The sequence below is a fragment of the Propithecus coquereli genome, unplaced genomic scaffold (assembly GCF_000956105.1).
Source record: "Propithecus coquereli isolate 6110/MARCELLA unplaced genomic scaffold, Pcoq_1.0 Scaffold193, whole genome shotgun sequence".
NCBI lineage: Eukaryota > Metazoa > Chordata > Mammalia > Primates > Indriidae > Propithecus > Propithecus coquereli.
The window spans coordinates 2,182,599-2,202,768 of NW_012144190.1; the positions used below are offsets into that span (position 1 = coordinate 2,182,599).

The following is a 20,170-nucleotide window of genomic DNA, read 5'->3' on the forward strand; positions in this document are numbered from 1 at the left end:
CTAGACATTACTGGGCCTACCGACATTCAGTTCCTCTCTCTTGGGCCCAGAGATGACACTTTCTAGCCCTTCTGCAATTGGGCCAGTGTGACTGGTTCTGACCAAGGGAACATGAATGGAAGTGACATGCAGCACTTGCACATGTTCCAAATGGTGTGGCGTTTGCCACTCTGGTCTCCTGAGTAGATAGAGCAGATTCCCCACAACCCTACCAACCCACAGTGGACATGTGGTATGAGAGAAATAAACATCTGTTCAGCCACTGAGATTTGATACCGAAATCTGTTGCCATGGCACCATCTCATTCATCCTGATAGGATACGCCATTAAGAGGGGTGCTAGGCCTTAGTTAACTGTCTCCCCCTAACTTCATTCAGTCACATTCCACTGTCAACTTTTTGCCATAGATGTGCACCACCAGTATTCTCCTTTAAATCAGCTTACCTTTTTACAAAAAAACAAAACAAAACTTAAGTCAATATAAAGAGGACTTTCTCCCACTACTATGAGCAGGAAACTAGTATTCTTGTCACTGAAGGGAAAAAGGAGGGAAGGAATTAAATACCAAGAGAGTAAAATGTACATATTACTGAATGCTAATTAAAAATATTACCTGAGCCCGAGGCCTGTCTGTAATTAGAGGCGTGAAGTTCATGCTGCCTGTGCTCTCTCCTTGGTTACTTCGGCTTACGCAGAATTGAAAAGCATTGTCTGGTGACACATCCGAGGACCAGCTGAAATTGTGTGCTTCCCCAGAGGTCTGTACCCTGCCTAGTCTATGGGAAAACACACTCAGCTGCTTCCTCTGACTGGGCAACACTCACCATCCTGAGCCCTCCCCCACAAGAACGTGAGCGCCTGCCAGGCAGGAACTCTGATGCCTGGCATCTGGCTGGGTGTGTGGCACCAGGCTGAGAGAAGCAACCAACAGTTTCAGATTCAGAATTTTAATCAGAGAACCAACCAACATGCACATATGAAAGACATTTCTACCCTGACCCATAGCAACAGATAATTACAGAGATTGCCCCCCTCAATACCAAAGGCTACCAAATTTCCAGGGAGCCTGCAGTCTCTATCATTGGTGTAAAAACTCTCAATGAACACACGTATCAATTGCTTTCCTGCCCTGCAGTACTTTGTACACCCCTTTCGTATATAACATGCTCACCTCCTAGACCAGACGGAGGTGCAGAGGGCAGAGTCTATGTGCAGGGAGTTAAATGTTTTGGCCATTTGAAAAACAGTATGTCTAGGAGGTTCTGATGCTGAAAAAGAATAGAAAAAAAGAAAAACAGTATGTGCCCCATTGTGGTGTGGGCCCAATGGTCAGCCAAAAGAAGGTTCCCAGTTTCAAGTACAAAACCAACAGAACTCAAGGTGCGAGGTTCACAGTCCAAGGGTACAGAGCAATGACCCCCAAACTCAAACTATTTTAAGCACTGAAAATACGAAAGGTATTGCAAGTATGAGGGCCCAACGTTTTCCTAAGGTTCTGTCATGCCTCAGCAAACATGCGACTGGGCCACTTGGTGGGTGGGGCACAAAATCCCAGAGCTGACACGGCACTGTCAAGAGGGAGCCTGTCGTGTGTTTCCATCTCTTTGGGCTCTCCAGCAATTCTTGGTGGTCCCACAATTTCCTGACATGAGGCAATGTGGCATTTTTAAGATGTCACTTGTCAACTAACAGCAATCTTCCATGAAAATGGGGCGATTCATTTCCCTTTCTGATTCCAGAAGCTTCAGAGCAGGGGCAGGGCTTATTGTATTGGTTTTACTCACCAGAGCCTAGCAAATTGCCTGGTGAGTAGGAAAAATGGTGCACGACAAACATTGCAGCAACCACTTCTGCACAACACAATTTTCACGCCCCTCCCCCGGCACGTCTTCCCTATGTGTTTCGTGTGTGGCAACATCTTGATCAATGCAGCCTTCCTGACCGAATCCAGCTGTTTTCAGTTATCATTAACTTCCACGGCAAATTTGGTCTCGCATGGTATAACTAACCACTTTTAATGGAGGAGGATTATGGGATGAGGCAGCATGTGGGAAGGGGAGTCCTTTGAGTGACAGGCTTGGGAGGTTGGGAGTGGAAAGTTTTAGCTCAGGTTAGGTGTTTACATGCTCTTCTTGGCTTTCTTTCAGTTAAGAAAAAACTATGACAGAGCAGAGAAATGGAAGGCCAGAAAAGACCAGACATCTTAAAAGAGTAAGATGTTAGAAACTTTTTAAAAGTAAAATTTTAATTAAAAGCAGTAACATTGTAAGAACATTAACTGCAGTAAACAGAGACAAGTTACTAATTCTTTTCTTCTTTTAATATAAAAGAGTATATTTGTATTAGAGCTGACATATATTTGCAGCTTACACTAGATAAGTACTTAATATGCTGGGTATGAGTTCTAAGTGCTTCACAGTTGTTTAATCCTCACAACAGCCCTCTGAGGTAGTAAATTTTATCATGCCCGTTTTACAGATGAGGACACGGAGGTCCCGAGAGATTTTACAACTTTCGCAAGGTCACTTAGGTAGTAGACAGCAGAGGTGGGATTTAACTCAGGCAGACTGGCTCCAGCGTCTACCTCTAAATCCCACTGTTGTACAGCTTCTCAATTTTTGTTTTTATTATTTTAATGACACTGATGTGTGCAAACTTTCTAATCAATCTTTATTAATAAAGAGATTTATTTGGAGGGAGCTTGCAATGTGATGGTTTCGACTTTTGATGTCAGATGAACATGGTCTCAGATGTCTGGGACTCTGCTGCCACCCAGTGGCAGCAGGCAGCGTAGCTGCTTGTTACCTGTGTACTCGCTGATGGCGTCTGAGACTTGAGCAGCACCCAAAGGCTTTCTGACAATGTGGACATTGATAAGGTTTCTCCTGGGTGTGACTTCTCTGGTGCTGACTGAGATGGGCGCTGAGGCCAAAGGCTTTGCCACACACATTGCAGGTGTAAGGCTTCTCCCCCGTGTGAATTCTCTCATGCTGTGTTAGATTTGCTTTCTGGGCAAAGGCTTTCCCACATATGCTACACACATAGGGCTTCTCCCCGGTATGAACTCTCTGGTGAGTAACAAGGCATGAGCTCTGGCTGAAGCCTTTCCCACATTCCTGACAAACATAAGGCTTTTCTCCAGTGTGAACTCGCCGGTGGCGGATGAGTTTAGCGCCTAGGTTAAAGGCTTTCCCACAGTCGCCACATTCGTAGGGCTTCTCCCCCGTGTGAACTCTGTGATGCTTAGATAGGCATGAGCTCTGGCGGAATGTCTTCCCACATTCTTTACACTCAAGGGGCTTCTTTCTAGCATGAGTTCTCTGGTGCTGAATAAGGTAATTGCTGTGGGTGAAGACTCTGTCACACTTGTTACATTTAAAGGGTTTCTGTCCAGTGTGAACTAACAGATGCTCTGAGATGCATGCACTTTGGCTAAAGGTTTTCTCACATTTGTTACACTTAAAGCACTTCTCACCAAGCCTTAGATGCTCTCCCTGTTCCGGGTTCTGATCCAAGATCTTCCTGCTCACATCAAATCCTTGTTTTTCTCTGGTGTGAACACTCTCGTGGTAATTCAGGGTTGAGCTGCAAGTGAAGCGTTCTCCACACTCCTGACATTCATAGGGGGTTTCGATGGTGTGGATTTTCTGGTGTTGCACAAGGTGTTCATTATCGCTAAAGGTCTTCTTGCATTCAGCACAGCTGTAGGGCTTTTCTGTGGTGTGAATGGACTGATGTCGAATCAGGCGTGAGGGCCGGTCAAAACACTTGACACATTCCTGACATCTGTGGGGTCGGTGGCCTGTATGAATTCGCTGATGTTCACTAAGGTGAGTGTTTCGGCAGAAGGTTTTCCCACACTCACCACATTTGTAAGGCTTCTCTCCACTGTGAACCCTCTGATGGATCTTCAGGGTAGAGGTATGGCTGAAGGGTTTGCCACATTCATTGCACTTATAGGGTTTCTCTCCAGTATGAACAGCCTGGTGCTCGACGAGCAGGGAACTCCGCCTGAAGGCCTTCCCACACTCCTGACACTCGGAGGTAGTTTCAACAGCATGAGTTTTCTCATGTCGGATGAAATGTTTCCTCAAGTTGAAGGTCGCCTGGCATTTGGCACATTCATAGCGTTTCCCAGCGTGGGTCTTCTGGTGCTGAGTGAGATGAAAGGTCCGGTTGAAAGCCTTGCCACATTCATTACATTTAAAGAACCTACCACCTATGTAAGTTTTCTTAGGCTTAACGGGCCGTGGGCCATGACTGGACTGGTCACCACCTTGATTCTTACGTGGTTTTCTTACAGTGTGAGTTTTCTGATGCCGTAGAAGGTGAGTATTCTGACTAAAAGTTTTCCCACATTCATTACACACAAATGATTTGTAGCCAATGGGAGTCATCAGATACACAAAAAGGCAAGAACTCTGGTTGAAACCTCGCTCACACTCCTGACGCACAGCAGGCTGCTCCCCAGCATGAAGAATCCAGTGCTGGGTAAGATGGTAACTCTGGCTGAAACTTTCCCCACATTCGCTACACATATACGGTTTCTCCCCTCCCTGGACAGAATCTTGCTGGCTCTGGTCTGAGCAGTAGCCAAAGTTACTCATATATTCCTTAGACTTAGCTGGTGTGAGGCTCTTTTCAGGAAGATCATGCACCACAGAGTTCTCTCCTGTGGAAAACAGGGACGCAGGACTGAGGCCTCTCTTGAATTCGGGACTCTTGCATTCTGTGGGACTTCCCTTGTTGGTGATAACGTCAGACCTCAGGGGACTTTCTGGATCTCCCAGCAAACTGTCTAACCAGCTCTCGCCTATACAATCTTCTCCAAAATTGGAGTTCCAAAGGCCATCCTTGGACAACGTCTCCATAATCTCCTGGTAGAGTCCTTCTTCCAAGAAATCGTGCTGCAGAGGAGAGTTCTTGGTCTCAACCATGTCTGAAAGAGAAAGTACAAATGTCTCCTGTTCCCAAAAGAGGAAAGACAGGAGCTGTGGGGTGAGAACACAGACAAGAGGGAATGGGAGTGGTGGATCTTGAGTCCAGCCTGTCTGTCAAGGGCCCCAAAGCAGTGACCTGTCTGGAACTGGCATCACGGGAAACAGAGAACCCACTCCCAGGAGGGGAACTGGGAAACCACAGGAGTTCGACAGGGCACAAAAACCTCTACCATCACCCTCACACCTACCTGACAAAGTTCCCGAAAAAGTCTCCCAGACTCACCTCCTTCTCCCCTGCACTCTACCCTGCACTGTCACCAAAATCTTGCTCCTCATATGCTGCATCCTCCATCTTGGAAGACCCCACCACCACCCATCCGGTCCTCCATGCCAGAACCCTAGTAGTAAACCTCCCCCCCTTCCCAACTCAGGCATTACTTCCTGTCTGGTCTCCTTCGAAATGCCTCAACTACCTTCCTCTTCTCTCTACCGACTCCATCTGACCCCAGGCTCCTTGTTGGCCTCTCCTTTCTCTTTCCAGTCTTCCACATTAATCCTGAAGGGCTTTATAATAAACAGATCCGACTACATCACTCCCCTGATTTAACCCTCCCATGGCTTCTTGCTTGCAGAAGAGAAATGCGACTGTATTAGCCCAGCGTTCTTTGTGCTGGCCACACAGAACTCCTGTGATTCCCTGAATCTACCAGACTTTCTCGCCTGTGCCTTGACTGGTCCCTCATGCTGGACTACACTTCCCGAGCTAACTCCTCTATGTCATTTAACACTGAGCTTGAGTATCGCCCTCCTTGGAAAGCCTTCTCTGACAACCCCACACCCTGTTCTGCTTTAAGTGCCCTGCCTTGTAGTCTCTGAACAACGGCCAAGCACTTACTTTTCTTTACTGTAACTGGTTATGAGTGGGTCTGACCCCTGACCAGAAAGCAAGCTCTTTGATGGGGACCCTTCGTTGCTTATCTGTCTTCAGTGCCAGTGGGCCAGGCCTGCCACACAGAAAAGGCTCACGGGACAGAGTAACTCCCACTTATGGCACACTTGCTCTCGGGCAGAAGTGCCTCAGTTACTCCCCACAGCCCCCTGTAAGGTGAGTACACTTCTCCCTTCTTACAGCCAAGAGCAGTGGAGCGAGGATCTGAACCCGTCTGACCCCACACCCTCAATAACCAAGCCGTGTGCTCTCTGGGATCCTTCGTAAAGCATGAACTTCGCTGCTCTACCCGTCCTCCAGTCTCCCCACCTCCTCTCCTCCATCTTGCACCATCATCACATCTTTTCAAGCCTGTTTCTTTTCCTGAGATTTACTGGCTCACTGGCTTAATTTCTCTCAGCCCGCAGTTGAAACTTGCCTTCCAAAACCACGTCACTCTTGCCTCTGCTCTTGTGTCCCACAATCTCTGGCTCATTCTCCTGACCACACCTTTGCTCATGCTGCTCCCCCTGCCTGGAATGCACTGACAGACGTGTGTGTACACATGTGTGCACATGTGTGTATGCTTAAGGTGTTAACACATGTACCAGAATCCAGCCCAAAGCGAGCAAAGTAGGTACTCAAAATTATTTGTTGGCTGATGATTTTACATGTTAAGAATACTTTTTTTCCCCAGCTAGCTTGTCAGATGTTTAACTTTTCTAACTTAATAGGACTGTAGGTATTCAACCCAAAAAGAAAAATTTTCTCCAAGATAATAGCTCTTCAACTGACAACTCAATCTGATAGGTTAACATTCTATCGTAACAGGCACCTCTTACATACACAACACGGTGTTAGTACTGGGGAATACAGGATGAATCAGCTAAGCTCTACTGCCTAGAGGGGTGCACTGTTAAAGGAGGAAAGACAAAAATGAAAACAAAGCAACACAAGTGTTACTATTGGAGGTTAGTAAAGGCATGGCTGCCTGTTTGGAAATAGCCAATAGGTGGCAAAAACAGAAAACAGACGTTGCAAGAGCCTGTGCCTGGGTTAGTCACCTACATGGAACACTGGTGTGCTGAAGAGGAGGCTGCAGAGGGCCCACATTCATGAGCTCATGGGCGCTGAGCCAAGAAGGGAGCTGCAGACTCACTGACTGGGGTGCAGCCTAAGACTCCTGTGGTCTCTGATTCAGGGCCCTTCTTCCCATGTAGATAAAATAACAACGAGAGAAGGTTCCGATGCCCAGGTAAGGCACCTGCCGCTGCTTTCTCCCACTTGGGGAATACCCTGGGAATACTCATTGCCTAACCTCATCCACCCAGAGGAACCCTGGCCTAGGAGATGGCAGAGTGGATGCTCTTGGTGGCATTCAGGCCTGGACTTGAGCTACTACCAGATGTGGCCATATGCTGTGCCCTGGCCTATACAAAGGGGGTAAAAGGGGTAGACAGGGGGTCGGTACACATGCTCAGGGAGCACAAGGCTGGAAGGCAGAAAGACCGACTCAGGGAGTGAAGGCCTCCCATTGCTGAATCCAGAAGGAAAGAGGAGACACAAGACAGCCCTGTGCTGAACGCCCAGGTAGATGAAGACATGGTGACATGCCAGAGTGAGGGTCCATCCAAATATCCCGATCCACACCGAGCCCCCGGGACAAGGGGATGGAAGCCAGCAAATGGCAGTGAAGCCCAGAAGCCAGGCATGGGGACATCTGGGTAGATCTTCTGGGGGACTGGCCACAGCCTTTGGACGGAGGTCCTGAGGACAAAGGGTAAACGCAAGGGTCCCCCCATTCCATTCACTCACCAGGGCCCGCTGCTTCTGGGCTTCCTCTCACCAGGGCCTCCACCTCTCCCGTGCCATCCAGGTGGGAGGTCAGGTTGGGGCTTAGGGGGTCTGCAAGGAGAGAAGAGCACTGTCATCCAATCAGGCCTGCTGGCAAGGCTGGATTTCAGAAGGGTGCCCAGCATCACCAGAACTGATGAGAGGGGCTCACTGGGCCTAAACTGCACAAACACTGGTTTACACTGAGCATCTGCTTCCCTTCTGAGAGTCTAGAATTTTGGTACATGCCAGGCAAGAGGGGCCATGTGACCAGCTCCCAGTTAAAATCCTGGCACTGAACTCTTACGAGCTTCCCTGGTGGACAGCGTTTCACATGCTGTCACACCTCACTGCCAGGGAAATTAAGTTCATCCCACGTGATTCTACAGAGAGAAACTTGTGTCTGGCTTCCCTGGACTTCATTCCACGTACCTTCTTCCCAGGTAGTGACAATCAATAATGTCTCTAGACATTGCCAATGTCCCCTTAGCCAGCTGAGAACTGCTGGGCGAGGTCATGCTGATTCTAAGCAGCTTAGGAGCTGAGATTTCATCCTATGGGTGATGGGAAGCGTAAGTGATCACCAAGCAGGGCAGCGACTGGGGCCCTGGGATGGGCAGCACTCACTCTGCAGGAAGACATCCTGGTAGTTGTCCAGTGCTGTGTCCCAGAACAGGGCCCCCCGGTCCAGCCCCAGCTCCTCCAAACCTTCCAAGGTGAAGTCCATGGCCACGTCCTTGAGGGTCACAAATTCCTAAAACACAACACAATGCTGGTCACCCGGGGGAGCTCACTCAAAGTAATCCCAGCCCGCGATTTTCTAGGCTTTTGGCAAAAACCATCCTGTTCTCAGCCTCACAGGAAGAACCTTGAGATGGAAGAAATTGGAAACCTCCATATTGTGTAGGTAAGGAAACAAATCAACTCACAGTCACACAGGTAGCAATTAAATCCAGGTATGCCTGATCCTAAAATCCATGTATTTCTTGCTTTTGCTTTTTTGTGTATGTGTGTTCATTCGAGATTTTAAGTTATACTTATCATGGAAATTTTCAAACACATGTACAAGTAGAGAAATGCATGTAACTAACTCCTATGGACCCATCACCCAGGGATCATCTGCTTTCACCTGTGACTACTTCAGTATGAACAGTAACTCCTTAATAACACTGAATACCCAGACCATGTTCAAAGTCTGCACACAGATTTGTCTGACATCTCAATGCTGTGTTTTTGTAGCTAGTTTGTTTGATTCAGAATCCGAGGAGACCCATACCCTGCCTTTGGCTGATACGACTCTCAAGGTTTTTAATCTGTAGCTGTACTCCTGTGCCCTCTTTACACGCAGTACAGGTGCCTGATTTAAGGTCCCACATTCTGGATGTGGCAGACTGCTTCCTCATGGTGTCACCCGGCTGTTCCTCTGGCCCCTGCATTTTCCATAAACTGGTTAGTAGAGCAGAGGCCTGACTAGAGTCGGTACAGCTTTTGGGGGCAAGACCCCCTTACAGGTGGTGCCAGGTCCACTTCAGGCCACGTGACTACTTAAGGCTCATGTCCAGCCGTCCAATTTTTAGTGATGCCATCTTTCTTCATTTGAAAACTTCATAGTTAATAGGTGTTTAGAATAAAAATTCAAATACTCAAGAAGTAATGACAGCCTGCTCCCACACACTCTATCTCTAGGTGAAACTGTGACTTTCTGGTGTGTCACATCCGGACCCCCCGCCCCCCAAAACATATACATAGGTACACACTCACGTGCACACACACAGGCACGTTTTAGAGAAGAATGGAAACCAACTCTCTAGTCTGGATTCGAGGCTTGGCCCCTCTACCTTCCCCTGCGGTTGACTGTTGGTAAGTAAGTTGCGTGCCCCTCGTGAGCCCTATTTCATTTCATTCCAGCTTACGCTGTCCGTCCCAACCCTCCAGGTGCCCGACTACAAAGGCCCTCCTTTGATCAAGACCTTCCTTTATGCTGGGCATGGACTCAACTCTGTAGGTGCAGTGAGTCACTGAACTGCCTGACTTCTCTTTGAGGCAAGATTATCCCTGATTTACAGAAGATAAGACTGAGACCCAGAGAATCAAAGTCACTCGCCCAAAGTCACACTGTGTATTAGTCCCTTTGCTGCTGCTATAACAGAATACCTGAGACTGGGTAATTTATAAAGAAAAGAAATTTATTTCCTACAGTTCTGGAAGCCGGAAAGTCCAAGGCCGAAGGACTGCATCTGGTGAGGGCCTTCTTGGTGGTGGGGACTCTGCAGAGTCCTAAGGTAGCACAGGGTGTCACATAATGAGGGGGCGAGAGCATGCCAAACTGGCTGTTGTAACAGATTCATTCTCGTGCTAAGTAACCAACTCCTGTGATAATCCATTACCTCTTAAAGGTCCCACCTCTTAATACTGTTACATCAGGAATTGAGTTTTGACATGAGTTTCTGAGGAGATAAACGTTCAAACCACAGCACAGTAAGTAGGTGGTAAAGGAGCGCAACCCACGATCTGCTATGAGACCCCCAGCAAGCCGACCAGTTAGGGGCGTGGCTTTGGAGTCAGAGGGACCCCAGTTCAGATTCTGCATCTGTTAGCTGTGAGGCCTTGTTATTCCTCATCTCTAAACTAAGGCTGCTGTGAGGAGGAAGTGAGCTGATACCCGTACAGTGCTCAGCAGGGACCCAACCCACTAGGAAGCTGCTGAGCAAGTGGCGTCTGTTGTCCACCCATTTGTCCAATGATGACGGAGCAGCTACTATGAGCTGGCCCCTGAACAGGCACAGGATGCAGGAGAGAAGGAGGCAGCCCGTTCCTGTCCTCATGGATTTAGTCTGGGCATGTCACATTGACATTTATGAAAATGCTTTGTAAACTCTAAGAATATCAACCAACATACACACACACACACACACACACACACACACACACACACACAAGAACTGGTCATCTTCGAAGGATGACAGTCAGAAACCAACTCCTTATACTGGAAACTGAAATACAAAAGGAAAGAGTCAAGCATTTATCCCACCTGTCCCATATGAAGAATACCACTGCACAGCCAAATAGCAGACGAGGGGAGACATCTTTTTTAAAAAGCGTTCCAACTGATAAATGAAAAGAAATGATGGCACTAGAACGGCGCCATTTTGCAACCCCTAGTGAATGAACAGATGATAAGGCAGTAAACATCGGCATCTGCCAGGATAACACACATGGAGAACCAGACATTCTGGGACTCCTTCAAGTCTTGGCAAAAGGATTGGCCCTAAGTCTGATCAAGCCTCTGGATCCAGCTGCCAACTGGGAACAAACTGAACTGCACCAGGAGGATGGAACTGACGAAAATGGACTGAGAGAAATTCTATGGGTCAAACCGCCCTGGTTCTTCAAAGGACAAGCAGTTAAGAACAGAAGGGGATGGAGGAGGAATCTAGAAAGAGTTACAAAAAACATTTTTTAAAAAAGAGGCGGCAATGGGGACATGCATTTGGGTAATAAAACTATTATTTAAAAAACCCATAGGGAAGTAATAAATATAAAAATCATCCCTTATGAGGGATCGGGGGAGGCTCTGATGGGGTCCACAAAGGACTTCTGGAGTGAGTGGCAAAAAAAGTTCTCATTCTAGAACAAAGTGGTTATTTGTCTTCATTAGGTCATATATTTGATGCACGTTGGTTTCTCCTTCTGTGCTTTGTTTTACGACAAAAAGATTTTCTAAAAAATTAAGCATATACCAACCAGGATCCTCCTCTGGCTGCTTTGTGGAGAAAGACGGAAGGTGGGAAGGGCAGAAGCAGGGAGTCGAGGAGGAAGGCCAATTCGGTGATCTGGGTGAGAAATGATGGCAAGAGCGGAGGGAGTGAGAAGCGGTGAGAGATTCGATAGTCTGATGCTGGTGCTGACGAGACTTCCCGACAGGTACATGCAGGGTGTGAAAGACGGAGAGCAGCACAGGATGTCTCTAAGTTTTTAGCCTGAGCAGCTGGAAGAACAGAGTTGCCACTTACTGAAATGTGGCAGAAGCAGCTTTCAGGGCAGAAAGTCTGAGTCTGGTTTGGGATATGTAAAGTTTGAGATATCCTTTAGATTTCAGTAGGCTAAGAAATTCCCCCAGCCCCCACGAAGATGTCCACATCCTAATCACCACGAATGTTACCTTATATGGCAAAAGGGACTTTGCAGGTGTGAGTAAGGATCTTGAGATGGGGAAATGATCATGCACTATCTAGGCTGGCCCTAAATGTCAACAGTCCTTATAAGAGGGAGACAGGGAGTCACAGGTGGGAGAAGGCAATGCTATGACAGAAACAGAGATTGGAATGATGGAGCCAGGAGCCAATGAATACAAGCGGCCTCCAGAAGCTGGGAGAGACAAGGAACAGATTCTCCCCTAGAGTTTCCAGAAGGACCCAGCCCTCCTGACACCTTGTTTTGAGGCTCATCAAAACTAATTCTGGGCTTCCAACTTCAAAAACTGTAAGAGAATAAATCTGTGTTGCTTCTAAGCCACCAAGTTTGTGGTAATTTGTTACAGCAGCAATAAGACACTACTAACACAGTCATCCAAATGGTGATGTCAGGCAGGAGTTAGCTAGAGAAGACAGGGGGTCCTCTTTCTATGTATAGCACATCCTGCCCCTCCTCTGCTCCAAATCCTCCAATGCCCCCCGCCCCACTCACTCAGATTTAAAGACAGAGGCCATGCAATGGTCTCCGGGGCCCTGAGGATCTGGCCCTAGCTATCCCCTAGGCCTCACCTCCTCCCCTCCCTGCTTGTCCACTGTTTCCGCCATACTGGCTTCCTTGCTGTTCCCCAAACACACCTGCCTACTCCCCCTCAGAGTTCAAGAGTGTCTCCCTGGTTCACTGCTCAAACGCCTCTTCTCCAATGAAGCCTTCTCTGACCCCTCTGTATAAAGCAGTAAACCTGCCCTGGCCCTCCTATCCCCTTCCCTGCTTTATTTTCTCCACAGTTCTTAATACCGTCTGCATCCTATGTGATTTACTTATGTGTATTACTGTTTATTATGGGTTGAATTGTAACCCTAAAAAGATACGATGAAGTCCTAACCCCCAGTACCCCAGCATGTGCCCTTATTTAGAAATAGAGTCTTTACAGAGGTGACCAAGATGAGGCCATTAGTGTTGGCCCTAATCCATGACCGATGCTCTTATAAAAAGGGGAAACTGGGACACAGAGACAGATACATGCTGAGGAAAGACTGATGTGAAGATACAGAAAGAACACCATGTTAAGGCAAAGGCAGAGATCAGGGTGATGCTTCTACAAGTCAAGGAACACCACGTATCACCAGCAAACCACCAGAACCCAGGAGGAGGCAGGGAACAGATTCTCCTTCACGGCCCCTCAGAAGGAACCAGCCCTGCCGACAGCTTGATCTCAGACTTCTGGCCTCCAGTACTGTGAACAATAAATTTTTGTTGTCCAAGCCACCCAGATTATAGTGCATTGCTACGACAGCTCTAGCAAACTAATACAGTGTCACTCCCAATAACATGTGAGCTTCATAAAGGCAGGGGCCACATATGTTGGTTCCCTACTCCAGCCCCCAGAACAAAGCCCATATATAGTAGGCACACAATAAATATTTGTTGAATGAGGCAAGGAATCATGTAGTCCTGGTAGCTGTTTTGGGATAAGGGAAGGAGCTCATCAAGGATGGAGCCAATACTAGTTGGGGCTGAGAGATGGGGACAATAAACTGAGTCCCGATCACACTAGCAGATAAGCCAGCCCCACCTATGGACTTTCAGTTATGAGATCTATGCAGTCTGCTGACTATTTATGTTGGTACTTATAGCTGAAATTGTTGCTGTCATCCATGTTGAGAAGGATGAGCCAAAGAGGTTTTCTTCAGCAGGAACCAGACCACAGAGGGCCCTGAGGGCTTCCTTTCCTCAGACTCCCGGACTGTGCTGCGCATGGCCTCTGGTCATGGTCATGGCCACAGTGATTGGGATATGGCGGGAGAAAGGAGTGCAAACTTGATCCCCGAGGCACTGTGGAGCCACAGACGAGTTTTATACAGAGAGTAACAAGGTCAGAGCATGCACTCGACAATCATTTCTCCTATATGCCAGACCACGGTGTGGGTGCCAGAGACACAGACGTGTATCAGACTTGGTTCCCGACCTTGAGGAGCTCCTGGCCTGATGGAGACACACGGGATGCCGACACTGAGCATGAGACAGGGGGGCTGTGACAGAGGGAGGTAACAGGGGCTGTGTGGGCTGGGGAGGGAGGGAGGATGTTGCCCTGGGAATAGGGAAAGCCTACTGGAGGAGGACTTTCGAGTTGGATCATTAAGGACAGCAGATACTTATTTGGTAGAGAAATGGTTTCATGCATTCATTCACTCAACAAACACCTCACGAGGCTTCCTGTGTGCCAGGCGTGTGCTGGGCCTTGGGTACCCAGAGATGAATCCCAATCAGTTCCTGTCCTTGAGGAGCATCTACTCTGGTGGGGCTGACTGATATGCACAGAGATAACCAAATCTAGGTGGATTTGCACTACAATGGAGGCAACAGGGGTGCTATGGGAGGCCACAGCAGGTAAGAGTTGACTCTGCCTGGGAAAGTGAGGTGGGAGATACTAAGCTGGGTTTTGAAGGCTATTTTAAGACATTAGCAGACAGAAAAGGAGGGCAGGGTATTCTAGCAGAGGGTACAGCGAAGCAAAGGCCAGGAAGCTGGAATATACAGTGTAATATTTTACCACCAAGCCAAAGGAATGTATTGGTTGTCTGGGTAAATGGTAGAAGATGCCGAGGAGGTAGACGAAACCCAGATCACGTGGGAATGGGCTGAGAAACCTAGAATTTATCCTCTAAACAATAGGGAGATTCCTGGAAGGGTACCAAGCAAAAGGACAACAACATGAGAGTTTTATACTAAAAAGACTGCTCGGGAGCCACCATGGGACAGAAAACCCAGAACAAAGGAAGGGCAGTTTTCCTGCCTTTAGGGGTAATCAATTAAGATGGAGAGATCCTCAACTCACCTCAGTCATAGCGTGGGGGTCAACTGGGTCCCAATGGCCTCCTTGAAGCTCCTCCTCCATGTTTCTGGCTGGCAAGGCTGCAGGAAAGACAAAGGAGTTGTGAGAAAGTCTCCCTTCCTCCTGTGGCTGACTCCCTGTCCATGCTGGATGAACCCTGAAAATATGCAGAAGCAGGAAGACAAGTCCCAAAGTGTGTCTCCCTGCAGGAATCACAGGGACAACTGTATTTACTAAAACTACCCCAGTCCCACATTTCCATTGTGCTTCAGATCCTACAAAGTAACTCTGCAACCATTCTCACCACTGAACACAATCGGCAAACCCATGTCTGGGAGATCTGGTGATGAAAGTCTACTGGCTCAGTGGGACCTTTCATCTTGTTCCCTGCTGTGTCTTAGCACCAGCACAGTGCCTGCTGCATGGTAGCTGCCTTTTAAGTATTTGTTGACAGGACGAATGTGTCTCTGTAACTGAATAAACGGGACAGTGCTTCTGGGATTTCTCATTATCATCTCTAGGATGTGAATCCAGGGGAGTCTGCCTCCAAAACTGGCTACTTATGTAACAACGATGTTTCTTAATTTTTTAACCTTGACCCACAGTAAGGAAGACAAAATATATCATGACTATATGGTAACTAAACAAAAGCTTCACGAGCAATACTTACTCTTGCAACATAGTACTGGGATGTCTTCTAGTCTCTTTTATTCTACTTTGTTTAAAAAAATTATGGTCACTGCCTACTGAGTTATTTTCATGACCAATAATTTGCAAAACGTTACACCATAGGATTTTTTACACATTTGTATTCACTGTGTATTTTCCAAATAGCATACATCTGTGGAGTGCTTTCACTCCATGTCACGAAGCAGCACGATGACTTAACAATAACACAGGTCTGCAGTTCTTAAAACTCTGAGGCTAGACATGCTTTAAAATTTAGAAATTTTCAGATTTTAAAAAGGTGATGCAGAATATATACAGCATATTTCATTAAAATCCCAGTGTGGTGTGGAACACGCAGCATTTCCTAATTGAACACTTTAACATTCTTCTACAGAGAAAGATATAAATATTCATTCTAGAGTCATGCCCGTAATCCCAACATTTTGGGAGGCCTTAGTTTGAGACCAGCCTGGGCAACATAGTGAGACTCTGTCTCTACAAAAAAAACAGAAAAGTTAGCTGGGCATGGTAGCACGTGCCTGTTGTTTCAGCTACTCAGGAGACTGAGGCAGGAGGAGGTTGCTGTGAGCCAGGCTGATGCCACTGCACTCTAGCCCAGGCAACAAGACTGAGACCTTGTCTCAAACAAATAAACAAATAAATAAATATTCATTCTAGGTAGGCCATTAAAGGTTATAAATGCCCTGTAGCAGTTCAGGTCAGGTATGGATACCAAATTTATGAAAAAAAATTTGCTCTTCAGAGCTTTCTAGATTTTGTGACTGCAGATACGAGAATATGGTAAACCTATAATTGCTAACGTTTACTCAACGAGTTTCTCCACACAACAGAGTTAGTTAAGCCTTGACTTGTGAGACTAACCCAGGTGACAGATGTTCTAAAATGTGAAAAATTCTGATTCCCGACATGATCCTGGTGCCAAGGGTATCCGATAAGACCGAGGACGTGCACTCATGTCTCAGCGCCGTTGTGGAGGTCAGAAGAGAGAAAGCGCGTACAGCACGACGCCTGGCACACAGAAAGCGTTCAAATGCTGTAAATGTTAAAAATCTTCGGCCTTCTGAAGAACCCACTCATCATCCCAGATCCGCCCACTTCAGGCAACTCACCCCGCCTCCTTTAATAACAAAACCAATAATAAAATAAAGCAGAATCTCTACTCTCAGGACTGCCAGTGAGGACTGGAAACCCACTTTACCGGTTTTCATACCGGGGATGTGAACAAGGGTTCCAGCCTCCACTAAGACAACCACCGCTCAAGCCTACGCGCCCTCTGCCAAAGTCTCCGCATTAGTATTGTGTCACCCCGCCCAGGAAGAACCAAGCCCGAAAGCCTCCAGGGTCCTCAGCGACCCCAGCTCCAGCGTCTTCCTACCTCGAGGTTGTAGTCGAACGAGTTAACAGACGCGACCCAGCCGCGAAGGAGCCGTAGATCCAACTCCCTTCCCACGCGCCTCCTCCCAGCACCTTCCGGTGCCGCGCGATACACCGCAGAGGTACTCCACCCAGGATCCTCCGCGCCAGCGCCAGGACTATATTTCCCAGAGGGCTGTGCGGGCGACTTCACTTGCCTTCCCATAACCACCCGCTTCATCCTTAGAGACAGCGCTGGAGCGCTCTGGGTTAGGGAAATGGAGTAGAAACATAATCAGGACGAGGTTACTTCAGGGTTTTATAGTCCAACTTTTACCCTGTTAAAGGACCATCTACTCAGCCTTCTCCTGCCTTTCCTAGAATACTGGGAGGCTTTTCCATTTCTGAAGGGGACAACAGTCCGTTGCCATAGAAACACATGAAGACATTGGAGTCTTGAGAAGACGCGTAAAAGTAAGGGGCGGAGTTGAGGAGAGAGAAGTAATAAGTAACCTCTGATTGGTGGAGAGATGCCTTGCAATTCATTCCGATTGGATCTACATTGGCACATGCGCAATAGAACCATGAAGTGTTCCAAATAGGGGAATGGGGGGGTTGATGAGGAAATAATCCCTCCCTCTGTCCCTAGGCTGAGGACTGGTCTGCCGCGAAGGCGTCTGGGAAATGGAGTTCCCAGCTAGGTATAGCCCAGGGGCAGTAGGGAAGTCAGCGGCGCCTGCGCGAGCGAGTCCGGCCTTAGGGCCAGGATGCGCGCGCAGCGCGCTCCGCCCAGCGGAAGTTTCTGTGGGGTAACTGTGAAGGTAAGTCTTGGTAACTGCGGAGGATTGAAGGGTCTGGCTTCAGCAACTCCGCAGTCCACCCCTCTCCTCAAGTACAGGGGTGAGGCTAAGACGAGGCGAAGCAGTGGGGAGCCTCCCAGTGTGTAGCCACAGCTCGGCCGTGGTGCCTGTGACGTCAGTTCGACCCTTTATGGGAGGCGGAGGCCCGGCGGGCGGGGATCGGGACGAGAGCGGCTCCTGTTTGATGGGATCACCGCCAACCCTTGCGTGTCGTAAGGCACTTTTGGCTCTAGGCGCCGGGCTAGACTAGCGCTTACGGAGTTTGAAAGACGCCCCGCCTTGGCAGCTACGTCATACCTGGTTTCGGTAGAGGGCGAGGCCAAGGAGACTATCACCAAGGCAACCGCCCTGGCTGAGCTGGGGTGGGATCTAGCCCTTCTGCTGTGTTGTCTCCGGAACCCTCTGCGAGGAACACGATACAGTGTTTGACACATAGCAGATGTTCAGTAAATATTTGTCAAATAAGTAAAATAAGTGGACGAATGGGCGATAAAGACTGGCCTGAGGGTTGGAGCCTTGGGTTTCAGGTCCTGAACTGACCACGTGATCTTAGATTAGATGACTTAAGCATTCTGGAATGCCCTTCTTTCTTCTGTATTTATTGAACGTTTACAACATGTGAGGCTTTGTGCAACAGACACTGCTGTTTATTCTACGTTGGCGTGCCTACCCTGATAGGCAAAGTTCTAAGCTTAAAGCTATCTAAAACAAAAGTCCTGCCCAACAAGTTTACATTCTAATAGTTGTTGGAGATGCGATGCACTAACAAAGTAAAGTAAATTATACAGTATTTACAGGTTCACCATCCCTTATCTACAACTCTAAAGTCCGAAAACTTGTGAAAGCTGAAAGGTTTCTTTTGCAATTTGGTCGCCCAACCTGATTTGGCTTTGAACTTGTTTGCTGGCAACAACCAATCTGAACTGATAGGTGGCTATTTACAAGACCAGTGCTCTAACCCCTGAGCCATAGGGCCTGATATGTGGCTATTTATAATCTTTAAAGATTTTTCTTGATTATAGGAGGTTACCCCTAGATCCTGCTGGTGGTGTAGTATGTACTATTCTAAAATCTAAAAGTTTTCAAAATATTGGACTTCGAAACACACCTGGCACTAGGTGATTAGGATAAGGAATTGTAAATCTATTTTAGATGGCATTAAGTGCTAAGGAGAAAAACAGAGGAGAAGGGGGAGGGTTAGGGGATGCAATTTATAAAAGAGGTCAGGGAAGGACTCTTAGGCTGAGACCTGAAGAACAAAAAAGGAACCAGCCACAGAGAAAGTGGTGGGAAGAGCATTCCTGGCAAAGGGAACTGCCCATGCAAAGGTTCTGGAGCAGGAATAAACTGGCCTGAGGCCATGTGGCCAGAAATTAGTGGAACAGAATCATTAGAAGAGCTAATGTGTCAAATATACAATATGTGTCAGGAACCTTAAACTTCAAAATTCAAGAGGTAAGTTCTCTTCTCAGTTTAAAAATGGAGGAACAGGTACAGAAGCATTAAAAGAATTTTACTCAGCATCATCAAACAGGAAGTGGCAGAAGCAGGATTCAAACCCAGGCAGATTAGATTCCAAGTCCATGCTCTTAACCTCTACACTGCTCGGCTTCTAAGTGGCAGACCTTTCTTAAAGGTCATCCAGCTAAATAATTCTGGTCCTAAGCTTTGACTCTCTGGCTCACTATGTAGACTTGTTTGCAAGGTGAATATGTGGTAACACAACTGGAGACTCTCCTGCCTTCTTGGTACATTTCTTTCTGCAGAGGCGATAATCCTTTATTCACTCAGCAAACACAGATCAAGCATATGCTCTGTGCTCGGCCTATTCAAGGCTGTGTGCATACTGTGGTGAACCAGACAGATGGTCCCTGCCCTCGTGAAGCTTATGTTCTAGTTAGGGGAATCAGTGATAAACAAGTAAGTCAAAATATGTCACATGGTGATGAGTGCTATGAAGAAAAACAAAGCAGGGTAAGGAGGATAGAATGTGCTATTAATAAAATAGTTTCAAAGTAGGTCTCTCTGAGAAGGTGACATTTGAACAGAGACCTAAAGAAGATGATGAGGGAGTGATCCATGGGCACTCTGCGGGGAGAACATTCCAGGCGGACATGAGAACAGAATAAGTGCAAAGGTCCTGAGGCAGAAATGTTCTTCTCATATTTGGGGAAAAGCAAGGAATGTAGTGTGTCGGACTCAGAGCGAGCAAGGGGAGATGGTGGGAGAGGTCAGAGGGGGAACAGGGAACTGGTAGATCAGGTAGAGCCTTGTAGGCCATGGTAAGAGCTTTGGCCTTTACTCTGTCTGAAATGGAATCCACTGTATGGTTTTGAGCAGAGCAGTGACAGGGTCTGACTTAGATTTTAAATAGATCCCTCTAGATGCTGAATTGAGAATAGACCATAGGGGCAAGGGTAGAAGTAGGGAGTTTAGTTAGGAGGCTGCTGTAGTAGCACAAGGGAGAGATGGTGGCCTAGACCAGTGGTGGCCTAGACCAGGCTGGTGCCAGTATGTCAGAGTGGGGGCATACATGGCT

The 20,170-nt window shown here is 47.5% G+C and overlaps 2 protein-coding genes across 3 annotated transcripts in view; one reads left to right on the forward strand and one right to left on the reverse strand.

The window, feature by feature from the left end:
- Positions 1-2,760: 2,760 nt before the first annotated feature.
- Positions 2,761-14,746, reverse strand: ZNF473 (zinc finger protein 473). The gene is made up of 4 exons (XM_012643098.1): positions 14,732-14,746; positions 8,329-8,455; positions 7,684-7,773; positions 2,761-4,939 (listed from the first exon to the last, which is right to left on the reverse strand). Exons 1-4 carry the CDS (start codon positions 14,738-14,740, stop codon positions 2,802-2,804), a joined length of 2,364 nt encoding a protein of 787 aa, XP_012498552.1. The 5' UTR covers positions 14,741-14,746; the 3' UTR covers positions 2,761-2,801.
- Positions 14,747-17,424: 2,678 nt separating this feature from the next.
- Positions 17,425-20,170, forward strand: part of VRK3 (vaccinia related kinase 3) — a 48,571-nt gene continuing 45,825 nt past the window's right edge. The window contains exon 1 of one of the 2 annotated variants that reach the window (XM_012643107.1): positions 17,425-17,592. The gene's annotated coding sequence lies outside the window, so the exon portion shown is untranslated. The remainder of the gene's footprint in view (positions 17,593-20,170) is intronic. The other variant, XM_012643108.1, reaches the window with a different exon arrangement.